This window comes from Petaurus breviceps, unplaced genomic scaffold (genome assembly GCF_028583685.1).
Source record: "Petaurus breviceps papuanus isolate PSGF00001 unplaced genomic scaffold, PetGlider_PUasm1.0 90730, whole genome shotgun sequence".
In the NCBI taxonomy this organism is placed as follows: Eukaryota; Metazoa; Chordata; class Mammalia; order Diprotodontia; family Petauridae; genus Petaurus; species Petaurus breviceps.
Window position 1 is genome coordinate 7,229,872 of NW_027187324.1, and position 25,916 is coordinate 7,255,787.

General features: G+C 36.1%; 1 protein-coding gene across 3 annotated transcripts in view; it reads right to left on the reverse strand.

Annotated features, from left to right (window-relative positions):
- Window positions 1-25,320, reverse strand: part of DACH1 (dachshund family transcription factor 1) — a 502,642-nt gene extending 477,322 nt beyond the window's left edge. Inside the window, exon 1 of one of the 3 annotated variants that reach the window (XM_069066774.1) lies at window positions 23,802-25,320. In XM_069066774.1, coding sequence (XP_068922875.1) covers window positions 23,802-24,718 — 917 coding nt within the window. In that variant the 5' untranslated portion in view covers window positions 24,719-25,320. The remainder of the gene's footprint in view (window positions 1-23,801) is intronic. The other 2 variants (XM_069066775.1, XM_069066776.1) reach the window with 2 other exon arrangements.
- Window positions 25,321-25,916: the final 596 nt, after the last annotated feature.

Consider the following 25,916-nt stretch of genomic DNA (forward strand, 5'->3'; position numbering starts at 1 on the left):
GAAGGAAGGAAGGAAGGAAGGAAGGAAGGAAGGAAGGAAGGAAGGAACGAAGGAAGGAAGGAAGGAAGGAACGAAGGAAGGAAGGAAGGAACGAAGGAAGGAAGGAAGGAACGAATGAACGAACGAACGAACGAAGGAAGGAAGGGAGAAGAGAAGGGAGGAAGGAAGACTTGATTAAGAGTAAAAGTTTATCTACATAGGACTAAATAAATTGACATTGATAAACTGTAGAATGTCCACAGGAGGATAACTAGATGAGAGACCTTGAGGCCATGTTATATGAGGATTTGTTAAAAGAACTGAGCATGTTTAGCCTGGAGAAAAAACTCATGGGAGACATATTGATCTCCAAATCTTCAAGGATTTGAAAGGGTGTCATGAAGAAGAGAGATTAGACTTATTATAGTTGGTCCCAGAAGGCAGAATCAGGAAAATTACCGAATAACAGTTGCCAAAAAAAGGCAAATTTAGATTGAAGGGAAAATAAACTTTCCTAACAATTAGAGGTATCCAAAAGTTAAATGGGTCACTACCTACAGAGTTGTTTGACTTTCCCTCCTTGGAAGTCCTTAAGCAGAAGATGGGAAAATAACTTGTCAAGTATGCTAGAGTGGGAATCCCTTCTCTGAATGGGTTGGATAAAATGGAGTTCATTGTCCCTTCAAAATCTCAAATTCTGTAATTTTGTGATTCTCTCTGATTCTCACATATAATGCCATGAATAATAGATTACAACATGAAGATGAGAAAGTTGAGAGACAATAATGTTATATAATATGAATACATAGGACATTATATAGCTTCCTAAATTATACATTTAGACATGACATTAGATCATTATATGTTACTATAAAGAGATAGTGAAAATTATTGCATAGCTTTAGAGCTGTGATTTAAACCAGGCCAGAATTTCTCTTAAATGGGTAGATTAGCCAGTTTTAGTTCACTTCAATAGAAGCTCAAGAAATCTTAGAAATATAAACAAAAAAGAAATATTATTTCCCCAAGCACCATTTAAACATGTATATAAATACATGTGTATGTCCCCAAAAGGTGTCCTTTTAAGGTGTTCCAAAAGATTTTGTGCATTTAAAGTTTTAATAGTTTACGAGATGCAAAGTTTATGATTAAATATTTGATACACTAAGATTTTAGAACATATATAGGTATGTGAATGTATGTATATAGAGAGCATATGCATATATGTATGAGTGCATGCATGTAATGTAGTGAGGAAAACATCATCTTACTGCTTTTTTAGACTTGGTAAAGTTTATCCTTTACTCCAAAATCCTAAAATCAAAACAAATTTTAAAATGTAAACAGTCTAACATTTTAAAAAAGAACACTTTGGTCTGATATTCTGTTTGCATATGATTTAACTCCGATATTTTGGGTAAACAGTTCACAAAAATGCATTTTGGTATATAATTTATATTATTAAAACAACCTTCACGTAAATTTTCTTCTTAAACATTTGTGTATACATACAAACCCACACACAGAGCACTAGGAATCCATATCTTAAGAAATGAACGTTGAAAGTTTCTAATAATTGAAAGTAGTTTCTGAAAATATAAATGATTCTGCTACCACTCTATTATAACTATATGTTTCAAGATAGAAACAATAAAATATTCATTTCAAGAAATATGTTCAGTTGTCTCTGTTGTTTATTTTTAAATGGTTCCATTGTTTTAGCCAAATATGGTAATGTTCTTGTAGAGACATCTTTATATATGTAAATAATATAAAAGAATACAATCCCTGAAAAGTAGCCTACTTGGCAATATGTCATACCACAACATTCCAAGAAAGTTAATTCTTAGTTATTAAATTTAGTTGTTGTTAGAAAACAGTAATTCACTAGAAAAATACTAATCCTATATAAAGAAAATCTGAAGATTTCAAGAAATAGGCCTAAGAATCTTTTACTGGCATGAACTTGTAGACCTACCACGTACTTTCAGGGTTAAAAAAAGTAATTTCACAAATATTACAAATCTACTGATATATAAAGAAAGCTTAAACAAAGGGAATCCACCTGGATTTCTCCCCCGCCTGCTGAATTTTAGACAGTAGATTTCTTTGTAGGAAAATGCCAAGGAGAAAATCAATCAGATACAATTTCAACAACCTTCTAAATTTCACAATCTAACAAAGGAGAAACAGTGTGTGCTACATAATTTACAAAAACGTCAAGACACTCATAAATCCACTGACAAAGGAGCAGGCATAGTAGTCTGGAACAAGGAATATTATATCCTATTGAAGAATCGTTCACACAGAAATTGTCAGATTCCAAGTTTTAGGTTAAAATGTTTGAATATCTGTTCTAAACCAATTTTGAACACATAAAACTACCAATCATTATTAATTTTCAATTTCAGTTTTTGTTGTCCATTTACAATAACTTAATCTTGGTAGAGATAAACCTTAAAATTTATTTCAAAAAAATAACTATCAAAATAACATTGGCATATTCTAACCTCATGTAAAGTAAATCATTCGAGTCAAAGATACTTGTCTTCAACTTCTGTGAAATACTTTGCCTAACATAAGTGAAAGAATTATAAGAGTATTTTAAATGCTTAATGCCATCCTCACAACAATAATAGAAATAATTTTCTTTGTATGCTTTCAGCAATTTTTTCATATGTTGCTACTCTTTGATTTAAGGATGTCAATCTCTGCAAAACAAAATATTACTAAAAGTAAATACCAACAAAAGTTTAATGCAATGATTCTATAAAAGAAATTTTCATTTTTAGAGCTCAAGTTCATGACTACTGTTTTTATCAAATTTATAGTGTTACACTGTATTTTTAATTAGTTAATTAATTTTTTAGCTCTCAACAGTCGCTTCCATAAAATTTTGAGCTTCAAATTTTATTCTCCTCTGTCCCTTTCCCTCTTCCCTATACTGTATTTTGAAATGAGATTTCCATATTGAGCAAGAGGAGGTGTGAGAATAGGAACCAGAATAGATTTTTGTTCATGCTTTGCATTTTGATTTAGTAAGATGTTTTAAAAGACAGTCTAAGAGACATAGGAGGCAAATAAATAAATCTCACATAGGAAATATGGTAGCAATTTTTTTTCCTCAACCAAAATCTCTTATTTAGTTTGTTCATTAAAAATGGCTTTCTATATGTGCAAACTTAATTATAATCTGGGAAGAAGTAGATTAACTAGAGATTTCAGTCAAATGGTTTACCACAACATTGAACACAACCTTCCATATTAGACTTGGAGGTACTGATTTCATATTTAACATGATATTAAGATAATTCCATTTAAATAGAATAATGGATATAAAAAGGTAGAAGGGACCTATAAAGTTACTACATTCAATCCATACCTGAAGCATGAATCTCACCTATCTCACATTCTCAATCAGCCTATTTGAAGTCTTCCTGAGGTGAGGAATTCACTATCTTCCCCATTGGTCATAAAGAACTATAAACAAACAAACAAAAAGTCTTATATTGGGAATACTTTGATAAAGGTCATGATTTCAGAGAAACCTGAGAAGATTTGTATGAACTGATACAGTGTGCAGTAGAAACATGAGAACAATTAAAACAACCACAACATATGCACAAATAACTTTGAAAGATTTAAGAACTCTGATCAACACAAGGACCAACCATCATTCCAGAACACCCAAAATCTTACCTACCTCTGAAGATAAGAGATGTAGATTGTCTTATTTATTTATTCATTCATTCATTCATTTATTTATTTATTTATCTATTTATTTATTTATTTATTTATTTATTTATTTATTTATTTATTTTAAGCAATTGGGGTTAAGTAACTTGCTCAAGGTTCCAGGGCCAGTTATTTCTGGGTGTGGTGCTAAGTATCTGAGCCCAGATTTGATCTCCAGGTCGGTCATCCAGACACTGGAGCCAGTGCTCTTATTTGCTGAGCCACCTGGCTGCCCCTAAGCAATTGGGGTTAACTTGCTCAAGTTTACACGGCCAGGTGTTTCTGGGTGGGCGCTAAGTGTCTGAGCCTGGGATTTGATCCCCAGGTCATCCCGACACTGGAGCTGGTGCTCTTACTAACTGTGCTACATGGCCGCCCCTATATATTTATTATTTTAATATGGCTAATGTGGTAATTTGTTTTGTCTGAATATGCATAGTTGTTGAAAAAACATTTCTTTTCTTTTTTGAATGGGAGATACAGGAAGAAGAGAAAAATTATTTGTATTAACTGAAAAATTAATTTAAAAAGTAACAAAATAAGCTCATTGGGAGCAGGGATCATTTCACCCTTGTCTTTGTGTCTTTGTATTTCTGGCACCTAGCACAGTGTCTAGCACATGGCAGCTATTTAATAAAAGGTTGTTGACTGGCTCTTCAGAATATGTGTATATGCATATGTACATGTATATGTATATATTATACATACATACCATTTCAATCACTGCACACCTGATTAGACAATTACAGTGATGCATTACTGATCAAACCAGGTATATTCTCAATCTAAACTATTATTTAAAGTGGGTCACTGTCTCCTTTTTTCATGCAAATATATAGTATTTCTATAGGGATTCAAATTCTAGCTCTTCTGCTTAACATTTTTGTGACTTGGTCCTCAGTCCCAAATATACACAGTGAGAAGTTGGCCTATATATCCTTTAAGATATAACCATGATCCTATGATACTTTACATTGTTGGGGTAAAGAAGAAAGCTCCAATCTACAGACCTGAGATTAGTCATTAAACGATTAGATGGAAGGCAAAAATGTGAATACCATTTTCTTTTGAATGCATTTATGGGAATGCAATGATAAAAATGAAACGATCATAGCTGTTACAGTCTATCTACCCAACCATTTTCTGAAAATAAGAAAAAGTGTTGATGGAAAGATACATGCCAGATAGGATTTTTCCCATTAAATTCTGCAAAATATCATTGCATTCATATGGGGGTTTTTATTTATGTTCATATAATTATATGTTTATAGAAATGCAAAATCTTGTTTAGTGACATAGCAGAAATGACAGTCAAATAAAAATCATACTCTCGTATTATAATTTGACTCAATGACAATAGGGCATTCATGCCTAAGTCTAATGGAATTGTAGACATAGAAACCTTAGATGCAATCTGTTTAATTCTAGCTATGTGGTACAGTAGTTAGAGTGCCAGACATTGTCAGGAAGACCTGAGTTCAAACACAGATTCAGATACTTACTAGCTGTGTGGCCCTGGGCAAGTCACTGAGCCATGTTTGCCTCAACTTCTTCATCTATAAAATAAGCTGGAGAAGGAAATGGCAAACCACTCCTGTATCTTTTCCAAGAAAACCCCAAATGGGGTCACAAAGTGTTAGACAAAGCTGAAATGACCCAATAACAATAATTAGTCCCCTCATTTTACAAGTGAAGAACTGAATGAAGCACAGAGTTCATTTTAGCTAATATCCTCTGATTCCACAGATAATGCTGGGCCAGAGTTATATGGAAGATTATTTTGAGTAGAGTACACAGGGTTAAACCTATTCAAAATCCTAAAATTTGTCTTTGGGATCCTTTCACATTCCCAGTCATCATCCTTCCCACCTCTACTCTCTCCTATATCTTTACAATCTGCCTCTCATTTTTAGATTTTACTCTGATCTGGCTACTGGATCCTTGATAAAGGGTTAACTCACAAGCATGGTGATGACCAATAAGAGATCAAAGGATTAAAAAGGAGATAAAAGAACTATGGCTAAAACTCAGAACTTGAAGTCCTCCTACTTACTAGCTATGTGACCTTAGCTATATCACTTCACCTTTGTAAGGCTCCTCATTTGTAAAATGAAAGGGATGGACTAGATCAGGGGTTCTTAATCTTCAGACCCTTTCTCAGAATATTGTTCTATGTGCATAAAATTAAATACACAGGATGACAAAAAAAACTAATAGATGGAAATCTAGAGATCACTTTTTAAAATTCAAGGACATCAGGTTAAGAACCCTTGGACTAGATGACCTCCAAGTTCCTGATCAACTCTAGATCCTATAAACTTCTTTAATGGTTTTAAGAGGTTTGAGGAAAAGAACCAGACCACTGACTCACTAGCTCTCATTTATCCTTTATCATTAGCCTAAGATATTAAGGCATATTCCTTTGGGAAACATTCAACTATACCTCAATCACTTGTTACACTCCATAATGATTTGTGCATATGTGTGAATGTGTAGGCTAATGTAGACATCTGCAGGGTCTGTAATCAACCCAAACTTCTTGCTCCTGATGAAGAAACTGCTGCCTTCTTTTTCTCTTCCTCAGGATGTAGTAAACAAAGAACAACTTGGTATGCCACCTCTTAAAAGTAGTAGATGTAGGTATCAGACTGCTTACATGATTAAAAATCCTAGTTTTAGGAGAAAGGTATTGCATCCATCATTTGCCAACTTAGCCAGCACAATGTTATTTCAGAGACAAAAGTTTGCAAACACTATCTTAATTAACATAACTCTGATTTTTTTTTCTGGCAACCGTGTTTCACAAGGTGAGGAGTTGCCTAATGTACTGCCAGCAGGCCTTTAAGTTGAAAAGAGTTTTTAACAAAACAAGCCTAAAATGGTTGTACAGAATAGTATCAATCTCAAAATAAGTGTATGCTTTTAATAACTTTCCCAAGAGGACCAGTATCATCTGGATCTCTTAAAAAAAATCAAATCAGTATCTACAAACATGACTTGTAGATAAGATGCAAAAGCACAAAAAAGAGGCCAAAGGTCACTGCTTATGAACAGAAGCCTATGAGATATATAATAGAATCTATACAGACAAGACAGAAACATAAGTGAAAATTTTGCAAAAATTCTAACCACTCACATACACATACGTACAGAACATACACACACACACACACACCTACTAAATTGTACTGTTGGCAGCCCTTATCAGGCCTTCACTCTTGGTCATCCATGCTTTTAATTATCCTGTGCTATTAATAAAACTGTATTGAGAGCAAGTGATGTCTCCTGATTTAGATTTTTTTATTTCAAAATAAAGTGAAAATTAGACACAGCCTGAATGGCTTGGATGATTAACCAGAAAAATAAAAAAAGATAAAATAATCCTTTAAAAAGGTTAATCTTTTAAGGTCATTCTAACTGCATTTTTATCAATACCATTCAATTTAGAAGCAAATTCTAATTCTTTAAATAAAACTTTATCCATGTTACTAACATGAGATTTAAAAGAAGATTTTCTTTACCTTTTTTCTATTGTATTTCCTTGGCACCATTTTATATATACATTAAGACACTCTAGGGAAAATGTTATGCTGGTGCAAAGAGACCTCTGGTTGTTGGAATCATTCAGCCTTTGGACTTAAGAATCACAATGCACTCACAGACTAGCAAACCCCAGCATGACACTTGCCATGTCACATCTTACTGTTTTACCAGGATCTCTGCACTTTTACCTTCTCAATAGTCACTAAATGCTTCAGGACTGATGGGCATAACACCAGTAACATCCTAGTCTATGGAATGTATTCCTATTAGGAAACACTTACTGCTACTATAAAAAGAATACTAATTTATCTTCAAACTTGAGACCACTTGGGATGAATATTTTAGATTGAGAATCAAAACGTTTTTTAATGTTGTCTTGTGTAATTTTGTTCTAAAGTGGTTATGTAGTCTTAACAATTCTCAGTGGGGCTCAGTATTGGTTTAAAACATTGAGCATACAGTTGACGTTAAACCCCACGATTGCATGGTGAAACTGCCAACCAGTTTGTTACATCAAACATTCCTGGAATCTGTCTGGCCAATAGGAGTGGGTAGAAACTATTCTCTAATCACTGTTGAAATCATTGATAGTGCTGTCTGTCCACACTATGACAGACAAAAGCTGAAATGTATTAAACATAGCAATCCATCATCTTGCAGATGGGAAGCAGGAGCCAGCAGAGTTCAGAGGGAGTGACTACCCGCTGCTTAACAATGGCTGGAGTACTGACAGTTCAGTACTCTTCATAACTACTTACTACCACCCTTCCTTCTAAGATGAATGAGTGTAATAAATGAGGGAGAAAACCTGCTGAGGACCTCAAATTTGAACACTGTTCATTTTCAAATGTAGTGTTTCCAACACCCCCCTCCAAATCAATTGTTTCAAATACATGCAAGTTTAAAAGGGTGTGTATTTAATTGCTTGATAAATGAAAGGCAGACTCAAGAAAATATATCCTACAGGAAAATAGAAGGAAGATGTGTTTCAAGACGAGAGCAGGAAAACATTCTAAAAAGGCAATTATAAACTAGAAATATAATACCAGATCTCACTCAGGAAAAACAGTAGTTTTCTACTTAGGGATTAATTTATGTTGTCTAAAGGAACTTGAAATTTTGAATGCTATAAGACTGACTAGATATGCAATTTTTAAAATCACTATTGAATGGAAATGAACTATTATTTGCTAAAGTTAAATTCATTTTGTAGGGTTGTTTCTCATAGGAACACACGAGTCAGAATATAGCCAAAGGAAAAACTGCAATTGCTAACACCACATTAACAAAGTATAAAAGAGAAAGACAGTTTTCTTAGGATTTCAGCCTTGTCATTTCCAATTTTCTGCTCCTTGGACATGCTTGTATTCAAATTCTGGAACATCTATTCAGCATATCAATCCTAATTAGACAATCTGGGTCTGGAAAGGATGAGAGCTGGGTCATTTGCATAATTTAATCATAAATACTCAGTGATACATATTTCCAAATGCATTTGTACAATTATCTTTTCATCCTTGGGGCAATGGTATTAATATGATTAGGCAATATTTCTGGAAAAAACAGACAAGTATGCACTCTTTTTAACTGCAGCTTAGGGCGATATGAAAAATTAATTAATTTCTGAAGAAAATCAATTTCTGTACGTGACCACATTAGACATTGCTAAACCAAGACACAGAATCCTCTCTCAATCAGGACATTTTATCAGGGCCTTCTAAACTCTGATTGTTGTATGAACATTTCAATAGAAAAATTTATGGAATATCCAAGAAACACCTTGAAATTGGGATGGTGTTATTTTATGTAAGCTTTCTTACATTATTCTTTAAGTGCTATCCACTAGATTTTATTTTAAAGCAGTATTGTTTGACCAGTCAATCAGAAACCTTAGCATTTGGTGTGAACTCATCTTATGTGATCTTTTATTAATGTACATTAACCAATTTCAAGGACAACAGGAAAAGGTTACTGTTGAAATCTTTCCTAAAGAAATGGAATTGAATTAATCTAAAATAATTTCAATTCACATAGGGCTGTTTGTTTATTATTATGAATTTGCAGATAAAATATTTTTCAAAAGAACTACTCTCATTAGAAAAATATTGTGACATTCATGGTATAGAACTAAGAACCCAGATGGCTAATCTTATTTCTTTTAAAAAGAATACTGCTTTGTATGTTAATTGGTGCAAAAAGAAGAAGTCACATTTGTGGTTTTAAATGTACCATCTTTTTTCTTCTCAATCAACAGAAAAAGTAGAAATTACTGCATGCAAATGTTCAATATTCATTTAATTTGCATAAAGGTGCTTGAACAATTTTTTGATTCTAACAAGCTCATTTTTCATGCGTTTTGTCTTTCATCCTAATCTAGCATCTGTCATTCCTTTTTGAAGTTATTATCGGCCCAATTCCCTCTTGGACATGGTTGCTGGGTGACCGGTATCTTAGCACCCACTTTGACAGGAACAGATGTGAATCTGATCAAGAGATTTCCCAGGAGTACCTGAAATCACAAACAACTTTTGTGAAAAACAAACAGCATCCCTGTCATGGGCCCTCACTTAACCCCCTCCCAAAAAGAAAAAGGGGGGAAGTTAGTGCACAATGACTCTAGGTCAATTAGAGAATCTACTATGCTGGGTTCTTTATTTTTTTTGTAAACTCAAAATGGAAAACTGAACTAAAAAAAACTGAAAATTAGTGAAGTTGGTGCTTCCAACTCCTGAAAAAGTGAGGCCTTAATCCTAACTTCACAGAAAAAAAAAATCTATCTTAAAACTGTTTTTATTACAAATTGATATCTACCTTACTACTTGCAAGGTATTTTTTCCTAAAATAATGAACATTATTGTCAATATATATATATATTTTTTTTAAGCAATCAGGGTTAAGTAACTTGCTCAAGGTTACACGGCCAGTTATTTCTGGGTGTGGTGCTGAGTGTCTGAGCCCGGGATTCGATCTCCAGGTCGTCCCAACACTGGAGCCGGTACTCTTACTCGCTGAGCCACCTGGCCACCCCGTCAATATATTTTAAAAAGAAACTAGTCATAAAGGCTGTTTTGACTACTGTGTTTAATATTGATAGCAAAAAATAACTCTTTCATAGGGGAAACATATGTAAAATGCCATACATTCATTCTTTTTTATATATTTCTTTACTAGAATTTGAAAAGGCAAACTTAATCTGAAGTCTCAACCATCTGTGTGTGTATATATGGATATAGATATAGATATATTTAACATAGTTATACTATAGGTTATCACAGGTTCACCATTTAAAGTTAGAAAGGACAGTGGAAACCACCTAGTTCAACTTTCTCATTTTACAGATTAGGAAACTGAGAGCTAGAGAAGTGAGGTAACTTGTCCAAGACTATATAGACAGCAAAAGACAGAGTAAGGACTCAAACTCAGGTCCTCTCTCACCAAATCATCCCTCTTTCCACTGTGCCACACTGGAGTGCATGAAACAAACAAAGCTGCAGTCAGCCATTGAGGTAAAAAGGAAACACAACCATCCTAGCTTAACTAGATGTATAAATTCTCAACTTGAAGCAATGAGGTCATCTCCCCTTCCTTCATTCACAATGAAAGAAGGACCTGTCATATAGTTTTCCAAGTACTATGTCATCCTCAGAATTCTTGGTACAGACACTAAAATGCAAATATAGAACCCAGCAAATATCCAGATATTCTGTCAACATAAAGTCAAACTGGTATTTGGAAATACCTAAGTAATTGACCACTTATTTCAATCTTAGCCAAGATAGTTGCAGTTATGTAGACTCACTGACGGTGTCAGTTTACAATTGAAATAGGTTTTTGCTGCAGGGAAAATGAAAACAAAACAATTTTTTTAATTGATGTTTATGACTTATAAAGCTCCTAAGGAACACAGTGTAACTTTCCAGGTCTTTCACATAAAAAAATTACCAATATTCTTCATAAGCCTAGAAATTCTTTCTTCCTAGGGAGATACTCCAATAATCCTCTTTGATTTATTCTTGTAGGGAAATTAGAGACAATGATTAATTCAGTCTGGTGTTAGGGAAGTTAAACAATACAGAAGTAAATGGCCTTTCAAATTATTATTTTACTTAGTTTAATTAAGAAAAATACATTCCTCACTTTTAGCCCCAAACTTCTAATCACTGAACTTTCCATGCACTATCAGAAATATAACTGTGGGCTTTGGAAAAAGAAAGAAAACCTGGAGGGCTTGGTCTCCATTGGCCCTCCTCTTGTTGCTCAGTCACTTTCAGTTACATCCAACTCTTGGTGACCCCTTTTGGGGTTTTCTTGGCAAATGTACTTAAGTGGATTGTCACTGCCTTCTCCAGCTCATTTTACAGATGAGAAAACTGAGGCAAACAAGGTTAAGTGACTTGCTCAGGGTCATGCAGCTAGTACATGTCTAAAGCTGGATTTGATTTCAGGTCTTCCTGACTCCAGGTCTAAGTGGTCTAATCAACTTGCTGCCCATTAGTCCTCCTACTGGACCATTCGTGAACGGCCAGAAGAGAAGGGCTTTGGCTCCCCTGTTCCTCTACCTCAGCACACAATCAACCTCCCATGTACAAAAGACTTCTGAACATAATGGCTGTCTAATGAAAGTCTAGAAAATAACCAGACTGACATAGATTTAAAGTCTTCCTTATTTTATATAACATATTTAATGTGATTTTTCCAGCACAGGACTATTTTACTAAGCAAATTTAGGTAGGACTGAAAAAAAAGGCATCCTCATGATCACTTTGAGTACATATAAGATGGAGGACTAGACCTCTGATATTCCACTTTGTGGTTCTACCAGACAGAAAATATTTCTGTTCAGACTCGTTAGTCTGGTAAGATCTGATTGTAATCACACAGAGATATTCTTATTCTAAAAAATAAAAACAAAAACAAGCAGGACAACTTAAAATGAGATAGTGGTTTCAATTTCTGATAAGGAGAATCTTGCATAGTTATAAATTATTGACAAAAATGTGAATTAATTGTTGCCATACTCACTTAAATACATCAAACCTTTCTTTCCCCTAAAACCAATTGTGTCTTCGTATGGACAGAAATAGCATTAAAAAACTAACTTTAAATGTCTTGCTAAAAAAAAGAAAATCAGCATACCTACAAAATAAAAAGGGGTACCAGTGACAGAATTGAGGAATGTTATTCATGAATAATCTAAAAAACAATTTTCTAAATCTATCTAGTTACTAAATTTAGTAACCAAACAGGTGTTAAGGGGAAGAAAAATCAAATTTGACCCATAAGTCTCCAATATTAAGGTTTGAATTGGGATCAGTTCATTCCTTTCCCATGGGGTAACTTGTATAAATGTAATTCTATGGTTTCATAAAAGCAGGTCAAGTTTCTATCCCTGGGGGTCTTTGGGCAATTTGAAGCATGGAAGCACTCTTCCTGGTTACAAGTTCAAATCTGCATGCATCTTTGATGGAGTGAAAAAAAAATTAACTGAACAGAAGATGCATATTCATCTTTGATTAAAATATGCACTTGTCAGAGAATTCTTAAACACTGAAGAATAAAAGCATCAAAGCTCACCAAATAATAAAAAAATCATTCTTCACCTTTCTTTTTTTTCTGTAAAAATAACATCTCCTTTAAGCATTATACATCTTTATTTTCCCTCCTATGTATACAAAATTAGAAGTGACCCAATCACAGATGCCATTAATTTTTTAATGTTCATTGTTTTCATTTTTAAAATTTGACCTAGTGTAGGTGATGTATTTTCCCCCATAGGCAGTCACTATGTCATGAGAGTCTTTCTGCCTGTAATCATTAGGTGCCTGAACTTTCACCAATGATGCAAGCACTTGAGGAATGTCTTAGAAATATTAAGAAAGTAATTGATTTCAATTTAAGTCAACCACTATCAAGTGTTTTCAAAGACAATTACAATTCACTGTATAAAATGGTAATATACATCACCTTACGTGCACCTGCAGATTTAACCCCTTACCCTTATCCATCTCATTGATGGCAAAGTTTTTAAGAGAGGAGTTATCTATGAGGCTATGAAATTGTTTTTCCTATCATTCTTATCTAACTATTTTAGAAGCCATTCTTTTTCTGAAGCATAGGAAATCCTTAAAACAATTAACATGAATATATTAAAAAAAAGAAATGGGGGTTAGGGTGGGAAATGGCATTATCATTATCAATAGTGAATCCCATCTGATTATACTCTAAGGCTATATAATATATGTATATAGTACAAAATTATTTTCAATTATAATGTAATTTTGCATTGAAAATTAAAGACACATTTTGGTGGTTATAAAAGCAAGACTCTAATGAAAAGTATGCTGACTTTTCAGCCATTCATTTTTACTGTATATGAAACAAGTTTGAAAAATCAGTTAAGGTTAAATTACCCCCTCTTTATCTAAAATTAATCTGACATCTGCAAGTGGCTTAATCTAACAATATCAAGAAAGGACAGAGCAGTGATATTAAATGAAAATACATTTTATTGACAATTAAAGTAGCTCATCACTCCTAACTTCCTTCTGTTTTTATAAATTACAGTATAGCATGGAAAACCTTTAGAAGAAAAAGTAAAGCCAACTTTATCGACAAATTAACCTGCAAAGCCTATTGATTGAATAAGTTGTCAAATATGTATTACAGTTTTTCACCTCTGCTGTGATATGCTTTGAGTTTCAAAATTTTTAAAGGTAAGATTTCCACCTCTGATTCTAATAACAGAATATATGTGAACAGTTCATTTGTAAAATAAATCAACATGCAAGAGTCTTGCTGAAATCAGTTTAACGGTTATTCATGTGGCATGTGTAAGGTTGTATATTACTAGTGAAAGGAGTTAGATTTCATGCTTCAATGATCACACAATTTACAGACACACACAAATATACCATGAAATTTATACACAGATTAAATTGGCCAAAGCACATATAATGCATATTGTGAATGCGTATTTATCTAGTTAGATACATGTATAATATATACATAATACATACCATATATGTGTATATGTATACATACACATACATATTGTTTGCAAAGCTATTTGTCATATTGCATTAAAAGTAGTACTTGGCATCATGAAGATCTACATTCAGTTCTTCCTCTGACATATACAGGATGTCAAGCAAGTGACCTAACCTCTTGGTATTCAAAAATACTAAGATTCTAAGTTTCAGATGACTTGTTAATCTAAATAGGTGGAGGGAGTTTCCACACAAGTTTCCCACAATTGAGAAATCACTTGTCCAGAACCCTTAGCCCCATTACCACCCAGTGTGGTGCAGAAGTAGTAATACCTCACGAGACAAAGTTGTTTCTCATATTCCAGGCTATAGATTAATATTTAGCCAGAAGATTGGAGCTTGAAAGGGTTAAAATGAGAAAACAAGGATACCATCCTACAACTTTTTTGAGGCTTCTAAGAATTAAAAAGGATTTGATATAATGTTCATTCTAAATCGATTATTATCATTATTACTACCACTAATAATAATTGGATTACAAGATATGTTTTTCATCTTGCTGGGCCTCTATGCCTTGTCTGTTCAATGTAATTTAGGCAGGAACATGAAGGGTGATGTCAGGGCTAAGAACTTAAATAGCAACATTTGACCATTTATAGATTAACATGGTCCCAGTACCACTGAACCACTGATGATCTTCTTACACTTGTTGCAGTCCCTACATCTCCCAGAATATATATATGAATGGATAGGCAAGGGAATAGTATTCTAATAATATCTGCTTTTCTACAGCCTTGTTAAAGGCACTAAACAATAATTGTCCACTTCTAGCAAAAAAGCATATTACCAAGAATTAATCTACAAAAATGACTTAAATTACAAGCACACACAAAAAAAGAAAAGTATTATGTACATGATATTTTAGACTTCTGAGTGTTGAGTACAGGGTATATTTTATATTCAAAATGATTTATTTTCTATAAGCATCATCATTAAACCAAAACTTCATGTATATTATGAGAGATGCTAACCTATTATAAATTAAATACATGGGAATTGGTGGTAGGAAGTAAGCAGCAAAGAAAATTTAGTAAGCAACATTTTAAAGTTTTTCATGTTACATTTCACCTTTATTTGAAAGTTGACTGTAACCCAGGAAATTTGGGGAAGATTTTTTTTTTATATTTTTTCATTCACCAAAGTCCTGACTTAATGACATCAACTGTTCAGTGTTCAATGTGTTTCAATATATTTTAAGTGAATATGACATTTTTACTGTATACTTTCTTTCCTAGTTTGTGCTATCTTTGTTCTTGAAAGGAAAAAAAATGTTTCTTTGCTTGTGGAACAACCAAATTATTACAAAGTGTTTGACACCAAATAAAGTTAAGGTTAAGTTACATTAGGTGTCATGTTATATAATGTCTCTTTATTTATCTTACTAGGATTTATTTTATGTGATGATCTAACTACAAACTCTCTTTTCCAAGAAAAAAGTAGAAATTAAACACTACTATACAAGCACAAACCATGTAATACATAGCATATTCTAAAATTTGTCGTTTGTACATAAACACGTCAATATATTTCTAAACATGTCCAAAATACAGCGTATCAATTCAATGCAAGATTTTTATAAGTATTTTAATACATACAGTAGATAATACTTATCCTGTGCTGTTCTACTCCATCAGTTTTGACTTCCTAACAAGAGATGTGTGTTTTATTCACTAACATATTATGGTTATCCTTTCTGGAAAGTTTTGTGACTATATTTTAGCAGTTACAGTTGCAATAAATGTCTTCTTTTGGCATGCCTCTCCAAACTTTTTTTTCTTTTTTCAAACAGCAGGTAACAAGATGCTTTTGGCCACTTCCTAGGCAAATACGCTAAGGAATGGTGAGCAAGTTAACTGCATATTATGTAGTTCTCTGATTAATCAGTTGTCTTTTAAGAACTTTCCTTCCATTCAAATACATTTAAACATGCAGAGGAAACCTAGCTTGACAGCATAGTTCAACTCCAAGCCAATTTGGATCAGAAAAAGAAAACTGCCACACAGTTGGCAGAATTCAGCAATTTGGCTAATTTAGAGAACAATTTAGAAAGGTCTAAAGATGAATAAAATTTTGTGATTGAAACACCCTCTTATCTTCACAGAGAGTAAACTCCTGGTTAGAGTGGAGTGGCATACCAGGAAATTATCAATGTTCCTGCTTTAAAATTCTTGATTGGAGATCAATGAATAATTTTAGTCATTCTCTACATATGTTTTGTTACATTTTTAAAAAATGAAACCATTTTCAGTCATTAGCTTCAGCCAATTTTATTTGTGACTAAGCTCCACATTGCGCTCCAGATTTAACTAAAAATAACTTCCAGAGCATCACTTAGCAAAAAGTTGGTCAGGTTTCCAGCTTTTGAATGACAAAATAGAATGACTTCTTTTTCTACCCGTGTGCACATTTACTTGTGCAGATTTTCATTTAGGCATGAACTGTTTCTGTGAGAGCAAAAGTAGCAATCATCTTCAAAATTCTCCAATTCCATTTAAAAATAATCAAAGTTACCCATGAAAATGAAGAATAGCAATTTTACTTTCTTGGTTAACTTTTTGAAAAATGAACTGGCAAGTAGGAAAATGTTACTCTTTCTTTACCCTATCCCATCTTAATATAAAAACAATTATTGTAAACTCACTTAACAATTGAATAGGTTCATTTACAGACCACAGTGGAATATATATACATATATGTGTATGTATGTGTGAATACACATGTAACATATTGCTAATTGGTAACATTTGTATTTAAAATTATTGATAACATTTAATTGTAGATAGCAATATATTTCACCAAGGAAATGGAAACAAGAAGTTTACTTCTGACACTGGAAACTTTATCAACTATATCAAACATCTCTACCAAAATGATTTGGTGAATAACATATTCATAAAACCTCTGCTTAAATGCTCAAATGTTTGAGTGTTTCCAGTATGAGTACAGTATATTTCTTCTTTGATTCTAGGCAGTTTAAGTTTGCCATTTCTTATAAAAAAAAATCCCTTATACAAAGTTTTAATTTACTCTTCTTGTTGCCAATAGCAGTATTTAAAATTAAAAGTAAAAAAAAATTAAAATCCCTATGTGACTTACATTCTAAAATATCAGTAAATATAAATTCATTCTTGGCTTTTAATTATATCTCTAGAATATTTATGTTATAGCATTTAGACACGTAGTATGGATGATATCTTTTCAAGTTAACTGAGCAGCCGTATGTGTGTGTCATCTCCATTATGAGACTGAGAAATATGTAAAGATCATACAGTATTTAACTGCAAGTACTATTTAAAAACATAAAATTATGCAATTTTTTAAATATAGATTTTAAAAAACCAAATAGTTAACATGATCTTACTCTTCCTGTTACTTTTAAGGTGTAAAAGTAGCTGTGGTTAATTCAACAATCTAAAAAAAAAACTGCTTCCAAGTTGAACATTCATAAATCTAAGTTCTAAACTAATACATATATGGACATACATATATGTATATATAAATATATATGTAAATGTTTATACATATATAAATGTGATACAGATCAACCTGAATCTATCTAAAAGACAAATCAAATTAGATTGTTCTTACAGTTATTACAAAGAAGTCCAATCGCAACCTGCTAGGTTCTCATTTTTTATTGTATTGTATAGTACTTGTACTCAATTCTGCTAACACAAGGAAATTTTAATTATTAATTTACTTGACTGACCAAAGAAACTGAATGGAACATTTTAGCAAAATAGCTAGGAAAGATAAAATAATGCTAAATGATAATCAATTCAAAATCATTGCTAAAATGACATCAAGCACATTAGTTTATAAGTGCAAATTATATTCCAAAAACAAAGTATAAAATAAAAAAAATAATAGTAATAAAGCAAAATATGCTATTCCGGTCATTTGTTCACAGAGAATTGCCAAAAGAGGAGTGAATTATACTAAAACTCAGCCAAGGCTATAATCAATATAGGGTGACACAATTAAAGGGGCATGGTGGCTAATGGCTGCTCTCAGTAACTTCCGAACAAGTTTCACTTAATATAAGAAATTAGACAAAAAAATACCTGGATACAGCATAAACTCCTACAAAGTAAGCTTTTTTTGTACACACACACACACACACACACACACACACACACTGAGTTGCTTCTATTCAGATTCTAAAAAGTAACATATTTCCTAGTTAGTTCTTAATAACATTTGTAACTGCAGAATGTAAAATATTGTTATGGGTAATCAAATGTCATGCTTCAGAGCATTAGCTAATAATCCGTGGAGGTCAGAAAGTAAACCTTCATCTCCACAACTATGTGCAACACTATTAAAGGAATAACTAAGAACATTATGTAGGGTAACACCTCCCATTGAACATTAAGGATGGGTTATATTGCAGTAGGCAGGCTACTGGGTTAGTTGGATAAATTATTTCATTGAGCAAAGTAAAACCTAGATTAGAATGCTCTTTTTTTTCATAGCCAATTTAAACTGGAATAGTCATATTTGGTTGAGACCTGCCAATAACAAAATTAGTATCAACAACCAAGTATATTAACATCAATCAGGGATATGAATCAAAATGAATGGTAAGCAGTTTTGCAAGGTCCTAAACTTGGGTTTTCTCTCATAATTTACCAGACAAATCTTCGTAAGTCACAGTGTATAAAAAAACTAATAAAATGAAATATTACACTTAAAACTTCTATCATCAATCTGTTGCAATACAAACATTTATCAACTCTGGCCTCTTTTCTTTTAGTGTGGTCCGTGGAAAAGCTACCTTTGTACTATAACTGGCTTACCTGTGTATATAAACATTATGGAGTTGAGGAATGGTTTTATTTTAAAATTTCTATAATGAAACACAAGTCTATGACATAGAAAGCTAATCAAAGAGTAAAATCCTAAATAAATACCTGCTGTCTCAGTGGGCCAGTTAATTAAAGAATGCCAAAGGTGGTGGCTCCCTAAAAAGAGGAAAGCTGAGAGGTAAAGCATGTTTTCCCAGTGTCTCACATTTCTTTTTCTAAAACAAATGAATTCATAATGTATTTTACAAAGAAAAGTTTCCTTAAAGGAATACAGTATTGGGAAATCTTTCACTTTGTCGCCCATTCACTGAATCTACCCATAAGATAAAATGATGAAGAGATACAGTAGTACTCCATCTATAGATACAGCACTATAAATATATATCATCTACAGATTTTAAAAAGTGAAAGGTTTGAACAGAAGTGTACACACATTCAGTCTACTCAAGGAAGTGAAATCTTTTAGTCCAGCTTCAATGACTCAGGTTTTCTAAGTACCCTGAATCATAATCTGGTGTTAGGGAAAACAAATTAAAAACTCAAAGCAACCATGTCCCAGGGAAATCAGAATTTCATCTGAAAGGGAACAAAGATTTTTTCTATATGATATGAATATATGTAAAACACATTTCTAACTCAGATCTACAAATAAGTGATTTACTGATAGCTTACTTGGCTTTTAATGGTTACTAGTTCATTAACTAACCTCCCTTGCAAGAGCCAAGTTCATTCATCTAATGTTTAGTTTAATAAATAATTGGAGGAAACTGATCAAGGTCTGCTTTTGTCCTTTGACAACTTCTAAATGTATTTTCCTGTATTTTCTACACCCCCCGTCCCCCATCCCATGTTGAAGTCTTTATGTAAGCTCTGGTTAACCTACAGGTGATTTCCTCTTGATATCCTTCTTTTCATCTTTTTTTTTGGTTTTGTTTTTAATGGTAATAACAAACTGACTGAACATTTACTTGGCTAATAAGAAACACCACACTAGTAGTCGAACTAAAGAAATTCATCCTATTCCATTCAAACTTTCTTAATAACTTGTGGAATGACTTTGAGTAAGTTAATTAATATAGTGGTTCCTCAGTTTACCCATATGAACACTAGGGATATCTTCCAGTTTATGGCAATAGATAACTACATTTGCTTCTATAAAAGGCTGTGAACACTGAGATTAGAAGAACAGATATTATTTCATTTTTAATTTACCTTCTAATGCAGAGTCTTTTTTGACCTGTTTTTTTCTTCCTTTGGATTTTCTTTTCTTTTTAGTAAACATAAGGGACAAGGAACAAAAGAACTAAAATCCAGATGAGTAAAATAAGTGTCCAAGCCTAGGAAATGAATTCTTCTACTGTAAAGGTGCTAAACTACCTTTTTTTGGGGGGAAGAGTTGTTTTAGTTTTGAAACTTTAGATACAAGAAATTGTGCTTACTTCTTTCAAAGTTTTCCAGAGGAAACATAATATCATATTGATTTTAAATAATACACTATTACAGTTCTGACAGCATATTGTGGCAAAATAAATAAAGCACTGCACGCCCCAGCCCTAGACCTCCAAGCTCTGTAATCCCTGGATGAATTAGGAAATTTCAGTTAAATGTAGCAAAATATCTTATGACGGAGCTTGTATGCTGCAGACATTAATTTGAGCAAAGGATGATGCTAAAGTAAGAGATCAAAACTCATCAAGGGAGGCAACCAATACATCTTAAAACGGAAAATACACTGAGAAAGCTTGGTGGAACATCACATTTAATTGCAAACTAAAGTATTAACACCAGATGACAACAGTATAATCACAGTGATGATAAGATATTTTTGAAGTGGTAAGTAGAATTAAAGATGTGGTCTAATGGATTGAACTTGTCTTTCAATTCTGGAGCATTTATCTTTTAAAGCACACTGAATCATTCTGATGATAAACTTAAGAACTATCCTTAACCTCTGTAGAAACTCTTAGAATATTCTGACCTAGGTTATTTTTTGTTTGTTTGTTTTTAATAGGCCATAATTCAACAAAGACTTTGGTTCCAAACTCTAACAAAATTTAAGAAAACTAGATAAACATAATTATTAAGGTGAGTAGTTAAATGGCATATTTATCATTTTATATTATAATAAAAATGTTCTTAACCAAGATTTAATGGAAAATTACCTTTGATTTACTGGTACAGTTTGTGCTGTGAGTAATACACAGAAAGAACTTAGACTTGCTATTTGTTTGCTGAATAGAATTATACTAAACTTTCAACAATAAGATTTACTTTAAAAGAAAATGTACCTGCAAAGAAGTAACTACAATTTTGATCCTCTATCTCTAAACTTCCTTCAAATAAAAACTGTCATTCTTTCAAACTTTAAGAGTTTCCTACTCAGACCAGTAGCCACAAAAATGATATCTATAAGTTCTTGCTAAATGTTTCTCTCCTGGTCATTCATTATTAAATATTATTCCAGTGAAGGCCTTTCCTTATCCCGATGATTCTCCACTTCAATCCTTTAACTGCCACCTGTTCTTTAGACTCACCCAGATAAGTTTATAGAATCAAATAGAACAAGGAATGTCTTACTTAAAAATATAAAAGTAAAAGGGGGAGCGGAGGAGGCTTTCCTCTGACATATTGCAGCTGAATCTTTTTCAATTTAGCAGCTCATTCATGACCTGTCTTTTGGTTCCCAAGTAACTACCTGAAAGTATCTGCCCCCAATCTGCTCAGAGACGGTTTGCTAAGTGGACCCTCCCTCCTCCATCCCACCCCCAACAAGGTTCTTGTCTTCTGAGTTTTATCACTACCCTAAAGGTGGCCAGCTAAAATGAAAGTCTGACAGTCTTGTGAATCTGGTTCTCATTCCTTAGGACAACAGGGGAGCTCTTTGGTTACTTCCTAAATTAACTCTTACCTTCACTCCCAGCCCATCCCATCGTCCTAAGCCCTAATCAGCTACATGTGGAGACAGAGCCCTCTCTGTTCTTGTCTTCACGTTTATTTCAAGAGCGTTTGATTTTCCTAGGAAAGTTGTGCGGGTTATTCCTTCCTTCTGTCCTTCCCATCTCTAAACGAAGCTCTAACTTTCAGTACACCCTTTCCATATTGTTCTAGGTTTTGACTTTTGCTCCATTGTTCCTGTGTGTGGGGCAAAAGATGAGCTAGAGTGGCAGAGAGGGAGGTGTGTGTGTGTGTGTGTGTGTGTGTGTGTGTGTGTGTGTGTGTGTGTGGTGGCAAAGGGTTTGAAAAATGATCCGGGATCCTACAGTCTCCCAGATCCCTAAAAGCTGCCCCTCTCCCGCCCCCTCCCGGTACAATCCTGCCCCTCCGAGCATGCAGACATCGTAATGCTACACAGCTCTGGAACTGGACCCATGGCTAATACATCCCAAGGCACTCCTCGGTTCCCAGGCAGCTACTGCGAACGCGACTGCACCTTTGAGCCCTCTCACTTTACCTTCCCAGCCCAACTCCTGCACCTGCTTCTCCACTGAGACACAGACCTCAGAAAAGAGCAGGGACCTGGCATCTTTCTTCTCTCCCCAACTCAGTTTAGCCTCTATGTCTCGAACTCCACTCCATCAGAAGGGAAGTGCCTGCTGACTCTCTTTTGCCCCATGGCAACAGCCTCACTTTCCTTCCACTTTCCTTCCTTTCTTACCATCACTTGAGCGCGCGCGCGCACACACACACGCACATGCACACGCACACAAGCACACACACACACACACACACACATAATATGGGTCTTGTCTCCTCTCTCCCCTCCCCTTTATATGCTGTAGCTAAATTCACCCTAGAGAAATGGGACACTGATAGTTCAATTACTGGGCCAATTCTCAGACGCCAAAAGTGTGCCCCTAGACTTTGAAGTGCTATCCCGGGACCATATATCCTCAGCTTCCCCAAAGGGAGGGAGACACGCTTCTACTCCGGCATCCTCACCCCTTACTCCGGAGCCCATCTTTCCACCACCCCACCCCCACCCGCAGGCCATTTGCTTGGCTGGGAAGACCAGCAGCAACGAGTTAGATTCGGCATCCCCTTACCCTGTTCCCCTTTCACAACCTCCCCTAACCTCATCTTAATCACCCGCTGGAAACACGCTCCGTAACAAATAGAAATCACACTTCAGTGAGATTCGCACTCCAGAGTGCCTGGCTTTGGAGAGTCCTAGCATCGCATGCCTCACCCCAATGCGGTGGGAGGGCAGAGGTGGGACAAGGTAGGTATTCTCAGGTTTGAACAAACTGGCAGAAGGAATGTGTTTCACCCCAAGATTCAATGTTCTCCACGCTCCTTTATCTCCCCCCCCACGCCCCTTCCTCTCAATTCGTCCCTTTCTCCCAAGTCCCTCAACAATCAAAGCACTCACTTCCCCCCTCCCCCGCTCCAACCCGCGAGAGTTAACATTTACTGGTAAGTAGAGAGGGCATGGTACCGGGAAGAGAAGGAAAAGGGGGAAAGTAAGTGCAGGATGGATGGGATGGATTCTCCAACTTCTCAGGAGAGGCTGGAAGAGGTTCAGTTTGGTCATGTTTGTCAACAATACTACTGAAAGGAAAGAAAGGATCGTTGATTGCCAAGCTTCTGTGGGGCTAGTGAGGCTGCACAGGGCTGAAAGGCGAGAAAGAGGGGGGCGGAGGTGGGTGGAGAAGAGCTAGTTAGATTTTAGAGGATACCCCCCCCCCTTTACCTTGCGTTGGTGCAGTCATTGTAGAGTGTCTCGAAATCCTTCCTGGAGATGAGTTTGCAGCGGTTCACCCCGGGCTGGATAGCCCCTAGTCCCCTCAGGATGCGAACCTGTTCCACATTACACACCACCGGCGTGATCTCCAACCTCTTCAGCTTGGTATAGACAGTGTGCAAACCCCCGACCAAGTGCTTTAGGAACAGGTCAAAAGCCTGGGGCAGGCAGATTAGCTCGCAGCCCTCCACCGTGAAGGAAGCCACTTTGGCCCCCCTCAGATCCACCATTTTGCACTCATTATTCTGGGGAGTGTTCTCCACTGGGGAAGGGGTCGAATACACGGGTTTCCCCGGGAGGTTGCCGCAGCTGCTGCTGCTGCTGCTGCTGCTACTGCTGCTGCTGCTGCTGCTGCTGCTGCTGCTACTGCTGCTGCTGCTGCTGCTGCTGCCGCAGCTGGCGGTGCTCACGTTGAGGCTGGGGTTGGAGGTGCCTCCGACGCCGCTGCCAGTGTTGCTACTGCTGCAGCTGCTGCTGCTGTTGCTGCTGCTACTGTTGGCGGTGACCAGGCTGGGGTTGCAGTTGCCGCCGCCGCCGCCTCCTCCGTTGCTGCTGGTGCAGCCGCCGCCGCCGCCACCGCCGCCGCCGCCGCCGCTGCCTCCGCCGCCGCCGCCGCCGCTGCTGGTGGAGGTGACCGTGGCCGCCGCCGCTGCCGCTGCCGCCGCCGCCGCTGCCGCCGCCGCCGCGATGGGCTCAGGTCGGAAGAGGGTTGGCCCTGTAGACGCCGGGGGACCGATGGAGGGACCCGGAGAGGAGGTCGCCGAGGAGGTGGAGGTGGTGGTGCAGGAGGAGGAGGCAGAAGTGGAGATCGGAGGTTGCGGGGGGACCAGCTGGGTCGGAGGGATCAAAGCAGCCGGCACGGCCATGGTGACATATAAGAGGAGAAGAAGGAGATTGGGGGGTGGAAAAAGTTGCCACACACCAGGGGGAGGGGAAGGAAAGGGGGCGAACGAACGAGAGAACGCAAAATCCCCAGAAAGATAGAGGAAGAGAGAGAGAAACACGAAAAAAAAAAAAAAGAAAAGAGAGAAAGGAAAGGGAGAATGAAGGGCAGAGGAGTAAGAGCGAGAAGCAGGAGAGACACGCACAAAAGTGTCCCGCAAGTCGAAATGAGTAGTCCTCTCCGGGGGCTGGGATTGGGGGCTGAAATTTTTTTAGGGGGGAGGGAGGGAGTGGGGGAGGGTTGGCTATTGTTTTTTTGGGTCCTGCTCTAGCACAAAGTTAAAGATGAAGGTGAAAAAGAGGAGGTTTGAAGGACTTCGGTTCTCTCTGGCAAGTACATTGATCAAAGATTGAGAGGGGAATGACAGAGAGAAAATGAGCTGAAAAGTGCTGGCTGCTCTCTGGACGAGTTGTTGTTGTCACACGGTGCAGAGGGGAGGAGCTCCGGAAACTTGAAATACCCTTTGAAGCCACAAAAACCTCACTCACTAGTATTAACCCAAATTATCCAACCAGGAACCCGGAGCAAAGAAACACAGACTGAGCGAGAGATACAGAGAAAGAGAAGGAGAGTACGAGAAAGAGAGGGAGGGAGGAGGAAAAGGGTGAGGAGATTGTGGGAGGGGAGGGAGGAGAAAAGAGAGCTACTTAGACGGCGCGGTGGGGGGGGGGGGGGGCGGGGAATGGGGGGGGGGACGAAAGGGGGGGGGGGGGGGGGGGGGGGGGGGGGGGAGGAATGGGAGGGGGGACGAAAAAGGAAAGGGAGATCATCATCTTTTCTTTTAATACTACCGTTAGATTACATGTTTCATATTTCATCTCATCCGCGACGACTTGTAATTTTCCAAACGCATCTAAGCAATCTCCTGTCAACTTAAAGACGAACAAAAGCACTTTGAACAGTTTCTTTTAGGAATTATGACGTATTAAAGTGATTTTTAAGAAAATCAGGTATAAACGGAAAACCTACATACACTTTCTTCTTCCATACATCTTTATGAAGATTTGCATTTGCTATTAATTTACTTTAGGAAAAGTTCCTATGCAAACATAAACGTGTGATTTTAATTCATTCGTTCGTTCGGTTACTTATTTGTGTACGTATTTTTTTTTTCTGAGCTC